This window comes from Urocampus carinirostris, chromosome 11 (genome assembly GCF_059441175.1).
Source record: "Urocampus carinirostris isolate Australia breed hairy pipefish chromosome 11, RoL_Ucar_1.0, whole genome shotgun sequence".
Classification (NCBI taxonomy): Eukaryota; Metazoa; Chordata; class Actinopteri; order Syngnathiformes; family Syngnathidae; genus Urocampus; species Urocampus carinirostris.
This window is the reverse complement of record NC_142359.1, coordinates 37937880-37956921: the sequence shown is the minus strand read 5'-3', so window position 1 is coordinate 37956921 and position 19042 is coordinate 37937880. Positions and strand designations below refer to the sequence as shown.

Sequence of the window (19042 nt, the reverse complement as noted above, 5' to 3'; positions counted from 1 at the left end):
CCAGCACCCCCGCAACCCTACTGAGGATAAGCAGTGCAGAAAATTGATGGATGGAAAGATGAATATAATACTAAATTTTAGAAAAAAAATATCTGATTATTCGACTAATTGATTCAATAGTCAGTCACTACTATACCATTAACTACTATCAAATATTAACAACTGCAACTACTATCGTTAGTTGCAGCCCTAGTTGTAAAGCACACCTAGCATGGCGTGCTGCTTCAAGTTGTGGTTTAAATAATTCAGATAAGAGACTATAGGGTCTGTTATTTTAAAAGATTCTGTGCATTATTGAAGACGAGGAGCACACAGGTGTGCACTCGCAGTCATGCAACCTAACAGAGATGCATTTGAGGCCTCTTCTGATTTACAGGTCTCATCAGTAAAAGGTAACACTGATTTCCCTAGCTCTAGTCTTCCGAAACATGGAAAGAATTGACAGACGGTTGTGAGGATATACTTGGGATCCTGTGTCTCTCATGCTATTCCCAACACAAACCGACATGCTAGAACATTTTTCTTCGTCAAGGATCCGGTTTATTTTTAGAACCAACAGAGAATTCATTAACACCAGAAAGGTTTTCTCAAACAGGCAACTTTTTGAACTCAAATTTTTGACATGAGTCATATATCAATGACATGCTTCGCTATAGTAACAGAGCTCTGGTTGCCATGGTGATGGGCATGTCTGAATGTGGACAAGCAATGCTGTTTTTGTTTTCCCAGATGCATTGTCGTAAGGAAGTCAATCTTTCGCACGGCCAATAAGGGGAATTTGCATGAATTTTCACATTTTAATTATTATTATTTGTCACAGGGGAAACCAGCAAAAGTGTGAATGAAATGATGGAGGGGTGGGGGTTGGCGAGGGGGGCGAAGGCTATAAATAGTAGTTTTTGTAGGCTCGGATTCCCAACGGGATATCCGCAGAGCTGTGATTGGCATTTGCACACGAGTGTATCAAACGCACCTCAAATCATACACCCAATATTTTCTCACAACAAAATGAACTCAACTATTTGAACCAGTCAATATTCTGGGGTCAGCACCGCCCCATTCTATTTGGGTCAGCGCCCGACCAACCGACCAAGCGGGAGGTTTGAGGCAAGCTTGGCAGGCCTTGACGTGCTGATGACAAACCCTGTGCACTTTCAGAAGGCTTTCCTGGCAATGCCGTTGATAACCGTTTCCACCCAGAAGAGAACTGGCGACTTGAGAAAAAACTAAGATCGTTGTTTGTTGTTTCATTTGATTATATTGTAGCATTGTGGCGGACTGGTTAGCATGTCTGCCTCAGAGATCCTGGGTTTGATTCCAGCTCCAGGCTTTCCTGTATGGAGTTTGTATGTTCTTGCAGTGACATTGTGGGTTTTCCCGGGCATTCTGGTTTTCTGTCCAGTTATTGGCTGGCTATCAGTCCTGTGTGTCTCCCGCCTAATGTCCAAAAATAGCTGGGATGGGCCCCAGCACTATCAGGACTGTAATGAGGATAATCGGTTAGGAAAATTATTGGATATTGCAATTGTTTAGGATTTTGTGTGTCACTTCATTGCTTTAAGGCAGCACCGCGGTCAGCAACTCTTTTGACTTAAGAGCCAGGAAAGCAAAATGTTGAGATTTAGTTTTTTAAGTGGGAACCACGACAAAATTATCAAAGCCGTCAAACATTATGTCAAGACAAAGGGTTATTTTTCAATGCATTTTATTTTACAGTAGAATGTTTGATGATTTTATAGAAACTAGGTAAGAATAATACTGTAATAGTAATAATATTATTAATATTAATAGAATTATTATTATTATTATTGATAACAACAATAATCAAAGTAATAATACCAATAATAACAACAATAACAACAACAATAATAATAATAATAATAATGCTTGAGCATCATGTCAACAAATATCTCACTTAACACAGTTATTAAAGATTTCTTAGGTTAATTTTGACTGTCCTTATTGTCATGAATAATGGTTTCAAAACAACGTGCATCAGAGTTCGAACCCTAGGAAACAATTGGTCATTATTTGTCCTCTATTCTGTTTAATACATGAATATTTTTGACATTGAGAGGTTTTCTTCTTCCTAGAGGGGACATGACAGAAAATAATTGAGAAGCACTGTGCTAAAGGAAGATACAAACATTTTAAGCCACAATTTGTTTTACAATAAGTCCACATAATGGCGAAAGAATTCATCTAAAGTAAAACAAGTGGATGGTTTAAAAATCAATAGTACATTCTAGCAGCAAGATTATTCTTAAAATTTCAATTTGATTGTACAGAAGTTATTTAAAGTTAAACAAATGCTTTAGCCTGTATGTAAATAGTTGTTTTTTGTTTTAATGTATGATAGAGTATTTAAAAAATAAATAAATAAAGGTTTCTACTCTTCCAGATTTTGACTATTACTAGTGCAAAGCAGAATAGGCCACCTTCCTGATTTTGACCTTTCTTCAAATACCAGCTATCAGTAGAGTCAGGTCTCGTGACGCTACATTGTGTTGACTGCTGTAGCTGACCTTCCAACTTGTGGCCCTGGTGGGGGTTGGGGTGTGAGTGAGTGCTGAACCAGGTTAGTGGCCATTCCAACAGGTGCATTGCAAACAAACTTGAGGCACACCGTCCAGTCGGAAATTGTGAAAAATCTTATCCGGGCACCAGTTTTAGGTTTTGCTTTTAAAGCTTGATTGTCAATTGTACTAGTGTTTTTTTTTCCTTTTATCTTAAATTTTCATATTGCTTAAAATGACGGTATTGTTTTCTTTCTCATATTTTTTTGGTTACCGTGGCTCAGGTTGTTATTCATTTTGTTTTGTTTTAGAAACATGACAAAAAACAATGCAAACATAAACAAATAAAAAATACTCAATACAATAATAAAGTATTAGCCAGAGGATTTTTTAACTACTATCTTTTTCTTTCTCTATTTTTTTATAATATAGAAAAATAAAATTACTCAGCAAAATCACATGCAAGGTTTTTAAAATACTTGATGTATCTTTCTTATTTTTCTGTGAAAACTTAAACGTTCGCACAGAGAAAGGGCTCTGTAGAAGGCCTTTCGAGCAGGTTGGACTTCCTTATTTTAGGTCTTCTCTCCCTGTTCACCTTGCAAGTTCAAAATCCATTGATGTCTTTCTTGTTATTTTGAGTGTCTACTAAAGTTAAAACTTATCATTTTTATTTCAAATAAAATAATTAATTAAATATTTTCTTGTACGACCCCATGAACATATGATTCATATATAAAATGAAAACATAGCTATTGGCTACCACCTATTGATATAGATAAACGTTCAACAGTTACTTGGCTAATGACTGGGAGAAATCAAATACTATACAATGGCATGCTTTTTTGCAAATATATCAGAAATTAGACAATTCCCCACGGCATAGTAGATAAGGTCTCACAGCACACTGCTTGAAACACACTCTTTTAGGTGTCATAACCAATCAAGTCAAATCAAATCCAATTTATTGGTAAAACTATCAAAGCCATTATTAGTGCTGTATAATACATTCAGTGTAGAATAAGGCAATAAAAGATCAGCTATATTCCGGCCAAATAACCCGAAAGACGTATAACAAACACACAAAATGGTTAAAATACAGTAAAAACAAAATAAACAGTCGTATAAATAAAATGTAATTATGACAAGACACAGAATAACCATGTAAGGGACCGTAAGGAAGGTTATCCACACTGATAGGGATGGCAGCAAACGGCCTCAGGATTTCAGCCAATAAACCACACTCTACCAATGAAGCGATTTAAGAAATAAGGTACTTTTACTCTGCTACATTAGACAACAAGGATCCGGTTTATTTTTAGAACCAGACGTTAGCAATACAGACTATGAAAACACAGAAGATGAGGAGCACCCCTGGCCTCACATCAAAAGCATGTTTCCCTTGAAAAGTGTGCAAAACACCAGCTACGATATGCAATGTCTCCTTTGTTTGCCTAAACAAACGGATATTTCTGCATTCAAGAATTCAACATCAAATTTGAGGAAACATGTAGAAGTCAGTTTCCTGAATTCTAATTTTAACCTTGCTTTGTTTTTATTTGGTATTTATTACTTGCTTGTTTTATTGTTGTTTGATATTCAGTTAACAGCGAACTTGGGTGTCCTGAAAGCTGCTTTGAAGAAAAATGTATTATTATTATCCTCAACCATCTAGCGTCTTTGATTCAAGCTTACTGTTTTAAAAATGATTTTTACCCTAAATATGTATGAAGGAAGGCTGTTTTACTGTGTTGTATGCGCAGTGCATATATGAGCTACTACTTGGTGCTACATGTGCTTAATTTATTTATTTTATTTATATTATTTTTATTTCATTGTTTACTAAAGTACTTGAATTTGCAATGATTATCTTAATCTACGTTTAAATTAAATCTATTTTGTGTTGATTAAACGGACTTTGATAATTTGATAATCTGATTGGTTGTTTAAAATTTGTTTAACTACAACATTGCTAGAGTTACTCAGTACTGCACTTTAGTAAAATGTTCACCAAATACTTTTTTACTTTAACTCAAGTAAGTATTTGGATGACTAGTTTTACTTCTACTTGAGTAATATTATTCTGAAGTAACCATACTTTTACTTGAGTAAAATTTTTGGCTACTCTACCCACCTCTGTCCAAACGAGAAGATATAAAAGCATGCATCATCACTTCCGTCTTTGCCAAAGAGACAAATGGGCGGACTCTGGCTATATTTTTGAGATTATAAACCCAATTTTGGTATAGATTTGTTATGTAAAAAAAAAAACGACTAAGACCTCTGTTTTGTCCTTTTTAAGCTGTAGGAAGTTCTCTGCCTTCCATGACTTGATATCAAAAATACATTTAAAGGGGTATCCATAGGCTTTATGTCATCAGGAACACTACAATGTACAGCTGGTATCGTCAGCATAACTATGGAAATTGACTCTGTGTCTCCCGATGACATCCCTTAGCATATACATGTTGAAAAGTACCGGGCCTAAAATTGAACCTTGGGGAACGCCGCATTAGTTTCATGACTTCCATACCTACTAAGAAATGTTGGTCTGTGAGAAAGAAACAAATTCTAGTTCAAAACCATACAGGAGATGCCCTCCAGGTTTCTGAGTCTAGTTAATAATATGCGGTGATCTAATGTGTCAAGTGCAACACTGAGATCTAGTAGCACCAGAATTATAAGTTCACTAAAGTCCATGCTATTCCTGATATCATTAAAACTCTTAAAAAGGCAGTCTCTAAAATGTTCTTTTCTTCTAAGAAATAATTCAGCTAAATAAAACCAAATGTTAGTAAAGTTCGTTTAAAAATGGTAGATTGGACCATAAAGGTTAATTATTAAAAATACTTGAGTTTTATTTGCTCTTCTTCAAATGGGGACTCACCACCGCCGGTTTAAAATAAATTGATTGCATTCCACGCAGCATTTTTTGGACAGGTTTGCTTGATGAAAAACAATCCCTGCTTTTGGTTTGTTTGGAAAGAAATTACTCAATTTTGAGGGTAATTTATGATAAACAGAGATTGGGCAAACCAACCAAAGTTCTGTACCGGTTCTACCTGGACCAAAATTGGGTTACCTTTTACCCATTCTAGCACCATAATTGAAGTCACTTAGGGCTTGACTTTTTGCTAACGGGCTTGAAAGGAAATCTATAAGCGAGCTGGCATTTTGATTCAATCTCTTAACACATGAGATGTTTTTAATATTTTTTGTCAAATTAGATATGTTTTTGATGGTTTTCTTCTTTGTGTCTTGCACTATGGCTCATACATAACCTGATTTATGACTGGAAAAATCCACCAATATGGTTTTCAACCCAATTTGAGGCAATTTTTTATGCTCTGCATCAAATCTAATGTTTAATCTAAATCAAGGGTCTCCAACGTGGTGCCCGTGGGCCATGACTAGCCTGCGGACAAGTTCTAAAAATAGCTCACTAGCAATGGACGATTGCTTATTTCTAGTAAGTTTGATTTTTAACTGACATGATGTTTTAGTGGTCGACTTCTACTAATTACAACCTGGTAATAATATAGTAACAACATAGGTTGGTGACCCCTGATCTAGTCATTTCATTATAATTCTTGCATTAATCTAGATTCATGTAATTTAAAATGCACTTATTTTCATATTCAATATTAAGGACTATGTTATGAAATGAACAAAAATGTCACCTTTTACATCCCAAAAGCCCATTTTTTTCACCTGCAAAATGGCATTATATGTCTGAAAAATATCCAGTTTAAATAAAAGGAAAAAAAAGGAATTTGGATTCAAGCGATCTACGCAAAATATAGACCAGTAAGATTCACAAAAGAAGTCCACAAAACAGTGGTATTTTGTTTTTTAACGAATGGAAAAAAACTTGGCCAAAATATCCTTTGGTTTTGGTCTCTTTTGAAAGGTAAAACTCTGATCTTTTGTCCCGAACTAAAATAACCATTGCATGTGCTACAAACATTGAGTAATCTAAGTTGGTATACACAATGGAAGGTTTTCTTTCTCGCCTGATTTTATTTTTATTTTTACAATATATGCCTGTAGATGGGGCAGCACAGCGGCACAGTGGTTAGCGCGTGTGCAGCACAGTTCTGAGGCCATGAGATCAAACCTCCTGTGTGGAGTTTGCATGATCTCCCCGTGCTCGTGTGGGTTTCCTCAGGGCACTCCGGTTTCCTCTCACATTCCAAAAACATGCATGTTAGGTTAATTGGCCGGTCCAAATTATCCCTAGGTGTGAATGAGCAAGCGAATTGTCTGTCCCTGTGTGCCCTGCGACTGGCTGGCGACCAGTTCAGGGTGTCCCCTGCCCACTGCCCGAGGATGGCTGGGATGGGTTCCAGCATCCCTGCGACCCCACTAAGAATAAGCGGTGCATATAATGGATGGATGGATGGATGCCTGCCTGCAGATGAGTGTGGCATGGGCATCTTGGCTGAAAACAGCTTGGACAATAGCATTAAGCCTTACCTGGTCCAAGGTCAAAGTTGATCACAATCTGAAGAACTAAAAAGAAGTACTTTACACATTTTTAATAGTATGTTGAGGTGTTTCCAAAAGTGGCCATTTAGAGACTCCAAAATGACCAGTGACTGATGACATCATACAGACCTGTCTTTGCTCTTTCCCCTGAGATTCGATATGCAACCTCAGTGGAATTGTTTAAATCTAAGCTTAAAACACACTTCTTTTCTATGAATAACGTATATTTTATGTTGATAAAATCTGTGTATTATTTGCCCTCATGTAGGTTTTAAATGATGGGATGGGGTCATAATAGTCTGTAGTTTGCAATAGTCTTTGATCTGTGCAGCCCTTTGAGATATCATTAAAACTCTTAAAAAGGCAGTCTCTAAAATGTTCTTTTCTTCTAAGAAATAATTCAGCTAAATAAAACCAAATGTTAGTAAAGTTCGTTTAAAAATGGTAGATTGGACCATAAAGGTTAATTATTAAAAATACTTGAGTTTTATTTGCTCTTCTTCAAATGGGGACTCACCACCGCCGGTTTAAAATAAATTGATTGCATTCCACGCAGCATTTTTTGGACAGGTTTGCTTGATGAAAAACAATCCCTGCTTTTGGTTTGTTTGGAAAGAAATTACTCAATTTTGTGGGTAATTTATGATAAACAGAGATTGGGCAAACCAACCAAAGTTCTGTACCGGTTCTACCTGGACCAAAATTGGGTTACCTTTTACCCATTCTAGCACCATAATTGAAGTCACTTAGGGCTTGACTTTTTGCTAACGGGCTTGAAAGGAAATCTATAAGCGAGCTGGCATTTTGATTCAATCTCTTAACACATGAGATGTTTTTAATATTTTTTGTCAAATTAGATATGTTTTTGATGGTTTTCTTCTTTGTGTCTTGCACTATGGCTCATACATAACCTGATTTATGACTGGAAAAATCCACCAATATGGTTTTCAACCCAATTTGAGGCAATTTTTTATGCTCTGCATCAAATCTAATGTTTAATCTAAATCAAGGGTCTCCAACGTGGTGCCCGTGGGCCATGACTAGCCTGCGGACAAGTTCTAAAAATAGCTCACTAGCAATGGACGATTGCTTATTTCTAGTAAGTTTGATTTTTAACTGACATGATGTTTTAGTGGTCGACTTCTACTAATTACAACCTGGTAATAATATAGTAACAACATAGGTTGGTGACCCCTGATCTAGTCATTTCATTATAATTCTTGCATTAATCTAGATTCATGTAATTTAAAATGCACTTATTTTCATATTCAATATTAAGGACTATGTTATGAAATGAACAAAAATGTCACCTTTTACATCCCAAAAGCCCATTTTTTTCACCTGCAAAATTGCATTATATGTCTGAAAAATATCCAGTTTAAATAAAAGGAAAAAAAAGGAATTTGGATTCAAGCGATCTACGCAAAATATAGACCAGTAAGATTCACAAAAGAAGTCCACAAAACAGTGGTATTTTGTTTTTTAACGAATGGAAAAAAACTTGGCCAAAATATCCTTTGGTTTTGGTCTCTTTTGAAAGGTAAAACTCTGATCTTTTGTCCCGAACTAAAATAACCATTGCATGTGCTACAAACATTGAGTAATCTAAGTTGGTATACACAATGGAAGGTTTTCTTTCTCGCCTGATTTTATTTTTATTTTTACAATATATGCCTGTAGATGGGGCAGCACAGCGGCACAGTGGTTAGCGCGTGTGCAGCACAGTTCTGAGGCCATGAGATCAAACCTCCTGTGTGGAGTTTGCATGATCTCCCCGTGCTCGTGTGGGTTTCCTCAGGGCACTCCGGTTTCCTCTCACATTCCAAAAACATGCATGTTAGGTTAATTGGCCGGTCCAAATTATCCCTAGGTGTGAATGAGCAAGCGAATTGTCTGTCCCTGTGTGCCCTGCGACTGGCTGGCGACCAGTTCAGGGTGTCCCCTGCCCACTGCCCGAGGATGGCTGGGATGGGTTCCAGCATCCCTGCGACCCCACTAAGAATAAGCGGTGCATATAATGGATGGATGGATGGATGCCTGCCTGCAGATGAGTGTGGCATGGGCATCTTGGCTGAAAACAGCTTGGACAATAGCATTAAGCCTTACCTGGTCCAAGGTCAAAGTTGATCACAATCTGAAGAACTAAAAAGAAGTACTTTACACATTTTTAATAGTATGTTGAGGTGTTTCCAAAAGTGGCCATTTAGAGACTCCAAAATGACCAGTGACTGATGACATCATACAGACCTGTCTTTGCTCTTTCCCCTGAGATTCGATATGCAACCTCAGTGGAATTGTTTAAATCTAAGCTTAAAACACACTTCTTTTCTATGAATAACGTATATTTTATGTTGATAAAATCTGTGTATTATTTGCCCTCATGTAGGTTTTAAATGATGGGATGGGGTCATAATAGTCTGTAGTTTGCAATAGTCTTTGATCTGTGCAGCCCTTTGAGATATCATTAAAACTCTTAAAAAGGCAGTCTCTAAAATGTTCTTTTCTTCTAAGAAATAATTCAGCTAAATAAAACCAAATGTTAGTAAAGTTCGTTTAAAAATGGTAGATTGGACCATAAAGGTTAATTATTAAAAATACTTGAGTTTTATTTGCTCTTCTTCAAATGGGGACTCACCACCGCCGGTTTAAAATAAATTGATTGCATTCCACGCAGCATTTTTTGGACAGGTTTGCTTGATGAAAAACAATCCCTGCTTTTGGTTTGTTTGGAAAGAAATTACTCAATTTTGAGGGTAATTTATGATAAACAGAGATTGGGCAAACCAACCAAAGTTCTGTACCGGTTCTACCTGGACCAAAATTGGGTTACCTTTTACCCATTCTAGCACCATAATTGAAGTCACTTAGGGCTTGACTTTTTGCTAACGGGCTTGAAAGGAAATCTATAAGCGAGCTGGCATTTTGATTCAATCTCTTAACACATGAGATGTTTTTAATATTTTTTGTCAAATTAGATATGTTTTTGATGGTTTTCTTCTTTGTGTCTTGCACTATGGCTCATACATAACCTGATTTATGACTGGAAAAATCCACCAATATGGTTTTCAACCCAATTTGAGGCAATTTTTTATGCTCTGCATCAAATCTAATGTTTAATCTAAATCAAGGGTCTCCAACGTGGTGCCCGTGGGCCATGACTAGCCTGCGGACAAGTTCTAAAAATAGCTCACTAGCAATGGACGATTGCTTATTTCTAGTAAGTTTGATTTTTAACTGACATGATGTTTTAGTGGTCGACTTCTACTAATTACAACCTGGTAATAATATAGTAACAACATAGGTTGGTGACCCCTGATCTAGTCATTTCATTATAATTCTTGCATTAATCTAGATTCATGTAATTTAAAATGCTCTTATTTTCATATTCAATATTAAGGACTATGTTATGAAATGAACAAAAATGTCACCTTTTACATCCCAAAAGCCCATTTTTTTCACCTGCAAAATGGCATTATATGTCTGAAAAATATCCAGTTTAAATAAAAGGAAAAAAAAGGAATTTGGATTCAAGCGATCTACGCAAAATATAGACCAGTAAGATTCACAAAAGAAGTCCACAAAACAGTGGTATTTTGTTTTTTAACGAATGGAAAAAAACTTGGCCAAAATATCCTTTGGTTTTGGTCTCTTTTGAAAGGTAAAACTCTGATCTTTTGTCCCGAACTAAAATAACCATTGCATGTGCTACAAACATTGAGTAATCTAAGTTGGTATACACAATGGAAGGTTTTCTTTCTCGCCTGATTTTATTTTTATTTTTACAATATATGCCTGTAGATGGGGCAGCACAGCGGCACAGTGGTTAGCGCGTGTGCAGCACAGTTCTGAGGCCATGAGATCAAACCTCCTGTGTGGAGTTTGCATGATCTCCCCGTGCTCGTGTGGGTTTCCTCAGGGCACTCCGGTTTCCTCTCACATTCCAAAAACATGCATGTTAGGTTAATTGGCCGGTCCAAATTATCCCTAGGTGTGAATGAGCAAGCGAATTGTCTGTCCCTGTGTGCCCTGCGACTGGCTGGCGACCAGTTCAGGGTGTCCCCTGCCCACTGCCCGAGGATGGCTGGGATGGGTTCCAGCATCCCTGCGACCCCACTAAGAATAAGCGGTGCATATAATGGATGGATGGATGGATGCCTGCCTGCAGATGAGTGTGGCATGGGCATCTTGGCTGAAAACAGCTTGGACAATAGCATTAAGCCTTACCTGGTCCAAGGTCAAAGTTGATCACAATCTGAAGAACTAAAAAGAAGTACTTTACACATTTTTAATAGTATGTTGAGGTGTTTCCAAAAGTGGCCATTTAGAGACTCCAAAATGACCAGTGACTGATGACATCATACAGACCTGTCTTTGCTCTTTCCCCTGAGATTCGATATGCAACCTCAGTGGAATTGTTTAAATCTAAGCTTAAAACACACTTCTTTTCTATGAATAACGTATATTTTATGTTGATAAAATCTGTGTATTATTTGCCCTCATGTAGGTTTTAAATGATGGGATGGGGTCATAATAGTCTGTAGTTTGCAATAGTCTTTGATCTGTGCAGCCCTTTGAGATATCATTAAAACTCTTAAAAAGGCAGTCTCTAAAATGTTCTTTTCTTCTAAGAAATAATTCAGCTAAATAAAACCAAATGTTAGTAAAGTTCGTTTAAAAATGGTAGATTGGACCATAAAGGTTAATTATTAAAAATACTTGAGTTTTATTTGCTCTTCTTCAAATGGGGACTCACCACCGCCGGTTTAAAATAAATTGATTGCATTCCACGCAGCATTTTTTGGACAGGTTTGCTTGATGAAAAACAATCCCTGCTTTTGGTTTGTTTGGAAAGAAATTACTCAATTTTGAGGGTAATTTATGATAAACAGAGATTGGGCAAACCAACCAAAGTTCTGTACCGGTTCTACCTGGACCAAAATTGGGTTACCTTTTACCCATTCTAGCACCATAATTGAAGTCACTTAGGGCTTGACTTTTTGCTAACGGGCTTGAAAGGAAATCTATAAGCGAGCTGGCATTTTGATTCAATCTCTTAACACATGAGATGTTTTTAATATTTTTTGTCAAATTAGATATGTTTTTGATGGTTTTCTTCTTTGTGTCTTGCACTATGGCTCATACATAACCTGATTTATGACTGGAAAAATCCACCAATATGGTTTTCAACCCAATTTGAGGCAATTTTTTATGCTCTGCATCAAATCTAATGTTTAATCTAAATCAAGGGTCTCCAACGTGGTGCCCGTGGGCCATGACTAGCCTGCGGACAAGTTCTAAAAATAGCTCACTAGCAATGGACGATTGCTTATTTCTAGTAAGTTTGATTTTTAACTGACATGATGTTTTAGTGGTCGACTTCTACTAATTACAACCTGGTAATAATATAGTAACAACATAGGTTGGTGACCCCTGATCTAGTCATTTCATTATAATTCTTGCATTAATCTAGATTCATGTAATTTAAAATGCTCTTATTTTCATATTCAATATTAAGGACTATGTTATGAAATGAACAAAAATGTCACCTTTTACATCCCAAAAGCCCATTTTTTTCACCTGCAAAATGGCATTATATGTCTGAAAAATATCCAGTTTAAATAAAAGGAAAAAAAAGGAATTTGGATTCAAGCGATCTACGCAAAATATAGACCAGTAAGATTCACAAAAGAAGTCCACAAAACAGTGGTATTTTGTTTTTTAACGAATGGAAAAAAACTTGGCCAAAATATCCTTTGGTTTTGGTCTCTTTTGAAAGGTAAAACTCTGATCTTTTGTCCCGAACTAAAATAACCATTGCATGTGCTACAAACATTGAGTAATCTAAGTTGGTATACACAATGGAAGGTTTTCTTTCTCGCCTGATTTTATTTTTATTTTTACAATATATGCCTGTAGATGGGGCAGCACAGCGGCACAGTGGTTAGCGCGTGTGCAGCACAGTTCTGAGGCCATGAGATCAAACCTCCTGTGTGGAGTTTGCATGATCTCCCCGTGCTCGTGTGGGTTTCCTCAGGGCACTCCGGTTTCCTCTCACATTCCAAAAACATGCATGTTAGGTTAATTGGCCGGTCCAAATTATCCCTAGGTGTGAATGAGCAAGCGAATTGTCTGTCCCTGTGTGCCCTGCGACTGGCTGGCGACCAGTTCAGGGTGTCCCCTGCCCACTGCCCGAGGATGGCTGGGATGGGTTCCAGCATCCCTGCGACCCCACTAAGAATAAGCGGTGCATATAATGGATGGATGGATGGATGCCTGCCTGCAGATGAGTGTGGCATGGGCATCTTGGCTGAAAACAGCTTGGACAATAGCATTAAGCCTTACCTGGTCCAAGGTCAAAGTTGATCACAATCTGAAGAACTAAAAAGAAGTACTTTACACATTTTTAATAGTATGTTGAGGTGTTTCCAAAAGTGGCCATTTAGAGACTCCAAAATGACCAGTGACTGATGACATCATACAGACCTGTCTTTGCTCTTTCCCCTGAGATTCGATATGCAACCTCAGTGGAATTGTTTAAATCTAAGCTTAAAACACACTTCTTTTCTATGAATAACGTATATTTTATGTTGATAAAATCTGTGTATTATTTGCCCTCATGTAGGTTTTAAATGATGGGATGGGGTCATAATAGTCTGTAGTTTGCAATAGTCTTTGATCTGTGCAGCCCTTTGAGATTCTGTGAGTAAGGACTATACAAATATACATGACTTGACTTGCTTCTCAACAGTAGAAAGGCCTGACAGTAGGCTGTCAGAACGCTAACGGGTTAAAGCATGTCACTAGTATTAACCTTGGGATGCAAGTGAGATAAAAAATGACACCATGGGTTGTTATTCTTCCAAATCTTTAAAAAAAGTCCTATTCAATGTATTGCTCATAAAATATGTTTATGACATGATGCCAAGAGTATGTTTTTCCCCACAAATGTTTTACTATATTCAGGGAAGAGTGTATTACCTGGTAGGTTATGAATCCAATTGTTAAGCAAAAACTGGCACAGAAAATGTACATTTTCTTTTGAAAATCAATAATCACATACTTATCTGTATTAGAATTAGTTTCTTTCCCCCAAAATCATGCAGCCCCGTACACAGTTATATGAAACAATTACAAAAATTGTGTGTCAATGTACACAACAACACAGAAACGCGGGTCAGGTTTTGGTCCATTTTGGGCTAAATTTGGGGTCATTCCTTTTTTAATCTCTTTTCAGGAGTTTGCGGCCCTAACAAAGGAACTCAACGCCTGCCGGGAGCAGTTGCTGGAGAAGGAGGAGGAGATCTCGGAGCTGAAGGCAGAGAGGAACAACACCAGGGTGAGATCTGTTTTTTTTTCTCACCCCCAATTATGTCGCTTAGAACGTCTGGTTGTGCTTTTCACAGCTGTTGTTGGAGCATCTGGAATGTCTGGTTTCCCGACACGAGCGCTCGCTACGCATGACGGTGGTCAAAAGGCAAGCCCAGTCTCCGTCAGGGGTCTCCAGCGAGGTGGAGGTCCTCAAGGCCCTCAAGTCCTTATTCGAACACCACAAAGCCCTTGACGAGAAGGTGCCACTCTTTTTATTCAGATCTGTCTGATCCAATGATTCACGTCGTTTTGCCATTGCAGGTGCGAGAGCGACTGCGTGTGTCGCTGGAGAGGGTGTCGGCCTTGGAGGAGGACCTTACAGCTGCCAATCAGGAGGTAAGATTTTCTTAGGATTTCCTTAAACCTCCAGCTCCAAGAAACTGAGCGCAACATCCAGTACAGAAAGGGTCTCAGTCACCGTGGCCACAGTCTTTTCCTGGACGTTAGCTCAGATTCTGGAAATTTTTGGTATATTGGAATCAATCAATCACTTAGCGCGCCTGATCCGGCCTGTGGGCCACCTGTTTGACACCCCTGCTCCAGACTATTTGACGATTTTTTTTTTATGTCACTGCATCGTAAAGTTTTGCGACTTGCTAATGCTATTTGCTAATGCGACGGTGTTATGTTAGCAAAAATATTAGCTAAATCAAAGCCAGAGCAGAATAAGCCCCAGAAATTATCTGATCAGCATAGAACTTTTTTCAGATAACTATCTACTCAAGTGATCCTGGTGGCTAAAGTAAAACTAGCCACCAACGTTGTTAGGGTCTGGCGTGACTCCACCAGAGGATGCATAATCAGTTGGTAATCGGGACAGGTGTGTCTAATCACCTCACTCATGTCCCTAATTAGCCTGACCCTTCCTAAGTACATTTTAGATAGCACCACCTGGTGTCGGGTAATTTTGTTTCCCACTTTCATTTTCCACCTTAGTTTTTTGACATCACCTTTATCCAGTCATCCTGATTTCTGGGGTTTGCATTTAGGTTCTGACAGTTATATTGTTGTTTCCAACTGTTTGTGCAGCTATTTGCAAATGTGACTAGCAACTGTGTTAGTCAAAATATGTGCTAAAAAAGAAACAGAAAAGGCTCCAATGACAATCTAATTACCTTTTAATTTTCTTAGACTATGAGCTATTAGAGGCGGCAATTGAGTGGTCGACACGCAGCCCGACGGTGCTGAGGTCCTGGGTTTAATTCCAGCTACCGCAGCCTTCCCGTGTATAATTTGCATGTTCTCCCTGTGCTCGTTTGGGTTTCCACCACGTACTCCGGTTTCCTCCCACATTACAAAGACATGCACGTCAGGTTGATTGAGTGAATGACTTGTCTGTCTCTGTGTGCCCTGCGACTGGCTGGTAACCAGTTCAGGGTGTCCCTGCCCACTGCTCAAAACTAGCTAGGATGTGCTCAAGCCCCCCTGGCGACCCTAGTTAGGGTAAGCGACGCAGAAATTGGATGGATCGTTGGGTGGATCTACTAAAGGGATGCTAGTGGCTTAAGAGAAGCCAGCCCCCCAAATCTTTGCTAATGGGACTAGTGGCTACATTAGCAAAAATTTGACTTTAAAACAAATTAGAATAGACATTAGGGACAATGTAATGATCTTTCAATTTTTGCTTTAACAAAGTTCAACCAGTGATTTTAGAAAAAAATACTAACCAGAAAATACCTTAGAGTGGACTGGTTAGCGCCATGCCTATCAGCCAAGCCGACAGACGACCTGCCGGGCCCGAACTCTTCTTTCAGAATAATAAAAGCGTCCACACCTTACCAGCTCCCAGAAGGCAATGCCATTTAAAACATGAGAGATTTTCATTTTGGGGTGGAGAAAAAGTGTAAAGGGAATCCTCCAAAATAGGAAAGAGACCTGACCGAAATCGTCTGTGCTACTTCTATGACGTGGGTAGTTTCATTTATGTCAAGATCTGCTTTTGATCTTCCATCTGTATCTCTGACGGGAACAATGGCCCTGGCCTAATTATGCCTTCATTAGATTTCATGAAGAGATGGTGGGGGGAGAAGACTGCATTTTACTGTGCACTGTTTTTCAATGTAAACTCAATACATCTAGCTATAAAACATAATTTTAGAACTTTTTTAGCATTTTTTCACTTTTCAACGTTGTAATGGCGTGTTATGCGAATGTGTTCGGCCAAAAAGACATTGCACAACAATTGACTAATCAATTCCGACTTTGAGATAAGAAAGGCAAAACAATATAATAATAATAATAATTTCCTTTGTATTGTCATTCTTTGTAACAATGTACACAGAACGAAATGTCGATACACCTGACCCGTTGTAGCGAGTCGATGCAGCCGCAGCCAACAGAGGGCGCCGCCATTATACCAATTAGGTATGTCTCGGCCGAGGCGCGAACCAGCGACCTCATATGGTACCGAGAGTAAAGATAGTGTGATGATAAAATCGAATGGTTATTGCAGTGATTTTGAGCCCTAGTCAATTAATGCAGGTGTTGGCAAACCCAAAAATGGAATTAGCTATATGGACAACAAAAACTGCTGCAAAAAATGTAAAACTTTTATATTAATCTATTAAGTATGGTAACAAATAATGCATATACAGTATGTACTGTAAATATCTTATTCATTGTAAACTGTTAAGAATGTTTGTGGTGGAGAAAAGGCTGCAGACCACTGATCTAGACCATCAATCGCTGGCGCTCTCTGGAGAATGGTGGTGTTCTGGACTGTATCCTTGCATTTGCAAGCGGTCTTAGGGCTGCGATTCAAACACCTGAATCACACTCTTATTCGCCCCCTGTCTGCAGATCGTAGCCTTACGCGAGCAGAATGCTCATATCCAGAGGAAAGTGGCATCTGGTGACACATCTGACGACATTTTGGAAGGCGGCGAAGTCCAGCAGAAGGTCCACAGCAAGGTACACTGTCACCGCCATGACGATGGCCGGGCCCCTGCCCGACCCCCTGCCCCTCAGTCCCCCGCGTCTTGCTTCCTGCCTGTGGGTCCACGACTCTTGATCCCCGCTGTTTGCTCCCTGCCTCTCAGTCCCCGCCTTTTGGTTCCTGCCTCTTAGTGCCCGCCTATTGGGTCCTTACACTCGACCCCTGCCCCTCAGTCCCCACCTCTTGCTTCCTGCCTCTCGGTTCACGACTCTTGATCCCCGCTGCTTGCTTCCTGCCTCTCTGTCCCCACCTCTCGGTTCCCACCTGTTGATCCCTGCCTTTTGGTCCCCGCCTTTCGGGTCCCGCCTCTTGGGTCCCCGCCTCTATTGGTTCATCCCTCCCAGTCCCTGCCTCTTGGTCCTCGCCTTTCGGTCCCTACCTGTTATTTCCTGCCTCTCAGTCCGCTTCTTCATCCCTACCTCTTTGTCCCCGTCTCTCGGTCCCTGCTTTTCGGGCCATGCCTCTCGGTCCCCACCTCTCTGTCCTTGCCTCTCGGACCATGTCTCTTGTTTCCCACCTCTTTGACCATGCACCTTGGTCCCCACCTATCTGTCCTCCCCGCCTCTCGGCTCCTACCTTTAGGTCCTCAGTCCCCGTCTCTCGGCCCCCACCTTTTGTTCATCCCCTCTCAGTCTCCTGCCCCTTTGTCCATACCTCTCTGTTCCCGCCTCCCCACCAAAGTAATTATCCTTTTCCTTTCCCTAGCGCCTGTCCAACGGTGCGCTAGAGTCGGCCCGCGAGGCTGGCCAAGTGGTGGAGCTGCAGGACCTACTTGAGAAGCAAAACTATGAGCTGGCGCAGATGAAGGAGCGCATGTCGTCACTGTCGTCGCGGGTCTCTGAAGTGGAGCAGGAACTGGAGACGGCGCGCAAAGACCTCATCAAATCCGAGGAGATGAACAACAAATACCAGCGAGACATTAAAGAGGTACCAAAAAACACTTGAGGGAGGACTTAGATTGGCATTTCTTTCCTGATGTAAATGTAAAATTCAGCCTTTGTTTCTTTTGTCCCTTTTTTGGGAAGTTTCTCACGTTCTTTTAAAATAGTAGAGCTATCAATGGTGATGGTGAATCTTTAAACCCTAACTTTATAGTTGAAGCTGTTTTAACTAGTTAGTTTGGAGTTAGGCACCTAAAAGAGAAATTGTGTATTATTAAGCACCTTGCACTGTAAAAAAATACTATATTTATTAAAACGTAATGTTAATTGAATTTATTTTACAAGACGAGGCTCACCAAGACAGAGCTGACATAATTGTCTGCCATTGTGTTGCTTAAGGTATCTCAAGAAACTAAAAACATCATAGGCTTGGTAAAAATATTATAGAATAAAACAAAATGTTGCAATTTGGTCACTTCACCTCTCCATATTTTGTAACATTCCTTGTGCCTTGTATCATTCGTTTTCAGTTGCACCATAAAATAAAGCAAATCTACCACTAATGTTGGACAATTTAAATCTAAAAAAAAATCATTTGTTTACAATTGCAATTTGTATTTTTTTTCTTTATTTTCTTTTACACCTTGAGACTGAAAATAATGCTTTAATTTTTTATTGTCATTGTTTTCATTGAAATTTTGCAGGCCATGTGTCAGAAGGAAGACATGGAGGAGCGCATCGTGACGCTGGAAAAGCGCTATTTGAGCGCCCAACGCGAGTCAACCTCGGTGCATGACATCAATGACAAGCTGGAGAACGAGCTGGCCAATAAGGAGGCTTTCCTCAGACAGGTT

General features: G+C 39.2%; 1 protein-coding gene across 7 annotated transcripts in view; it reads left to right on the top strand.

Annotated features, from left to right (window-relative positions):
- The window catches only part of ppfia2 (PTPRF interacting protein alpha 2), a 107047-nt gene that overhangs the window by 43910 nt on the left and 44095 nt on the right, over positions 1–19042 (top strand). For all 7 annotated transcript variants that reach the window (XR_015852006.1, XR_015852007.1, XM_088347413.1 and 4 more), the window contains exons 3-8: positions 14239–14340; positions 14408–14572; positions 14634–14708; positions 17172–17282; positions 18013–18234; positions 18893–19039. Coding sequence is in view for 5 of the 7 variants with exons in the window: in XM_088347413.1 (XP_088203539.1) it covers positions 14239–14340; positions 14408–14572; positions 14634–14708; positions 17172–17282; positions 18013–18234; positions 18893–19039 (822 nt within the window). In the remaining 2 variants the exon portion in view is untranslated. The remainder of the gene's footprint in view (positions 1–14238; positions 14341–14407; positions 14573–14633; positions 14709–17171; positions 17283–18012; positions 18235–18892; positions 19040–19042) is intronic.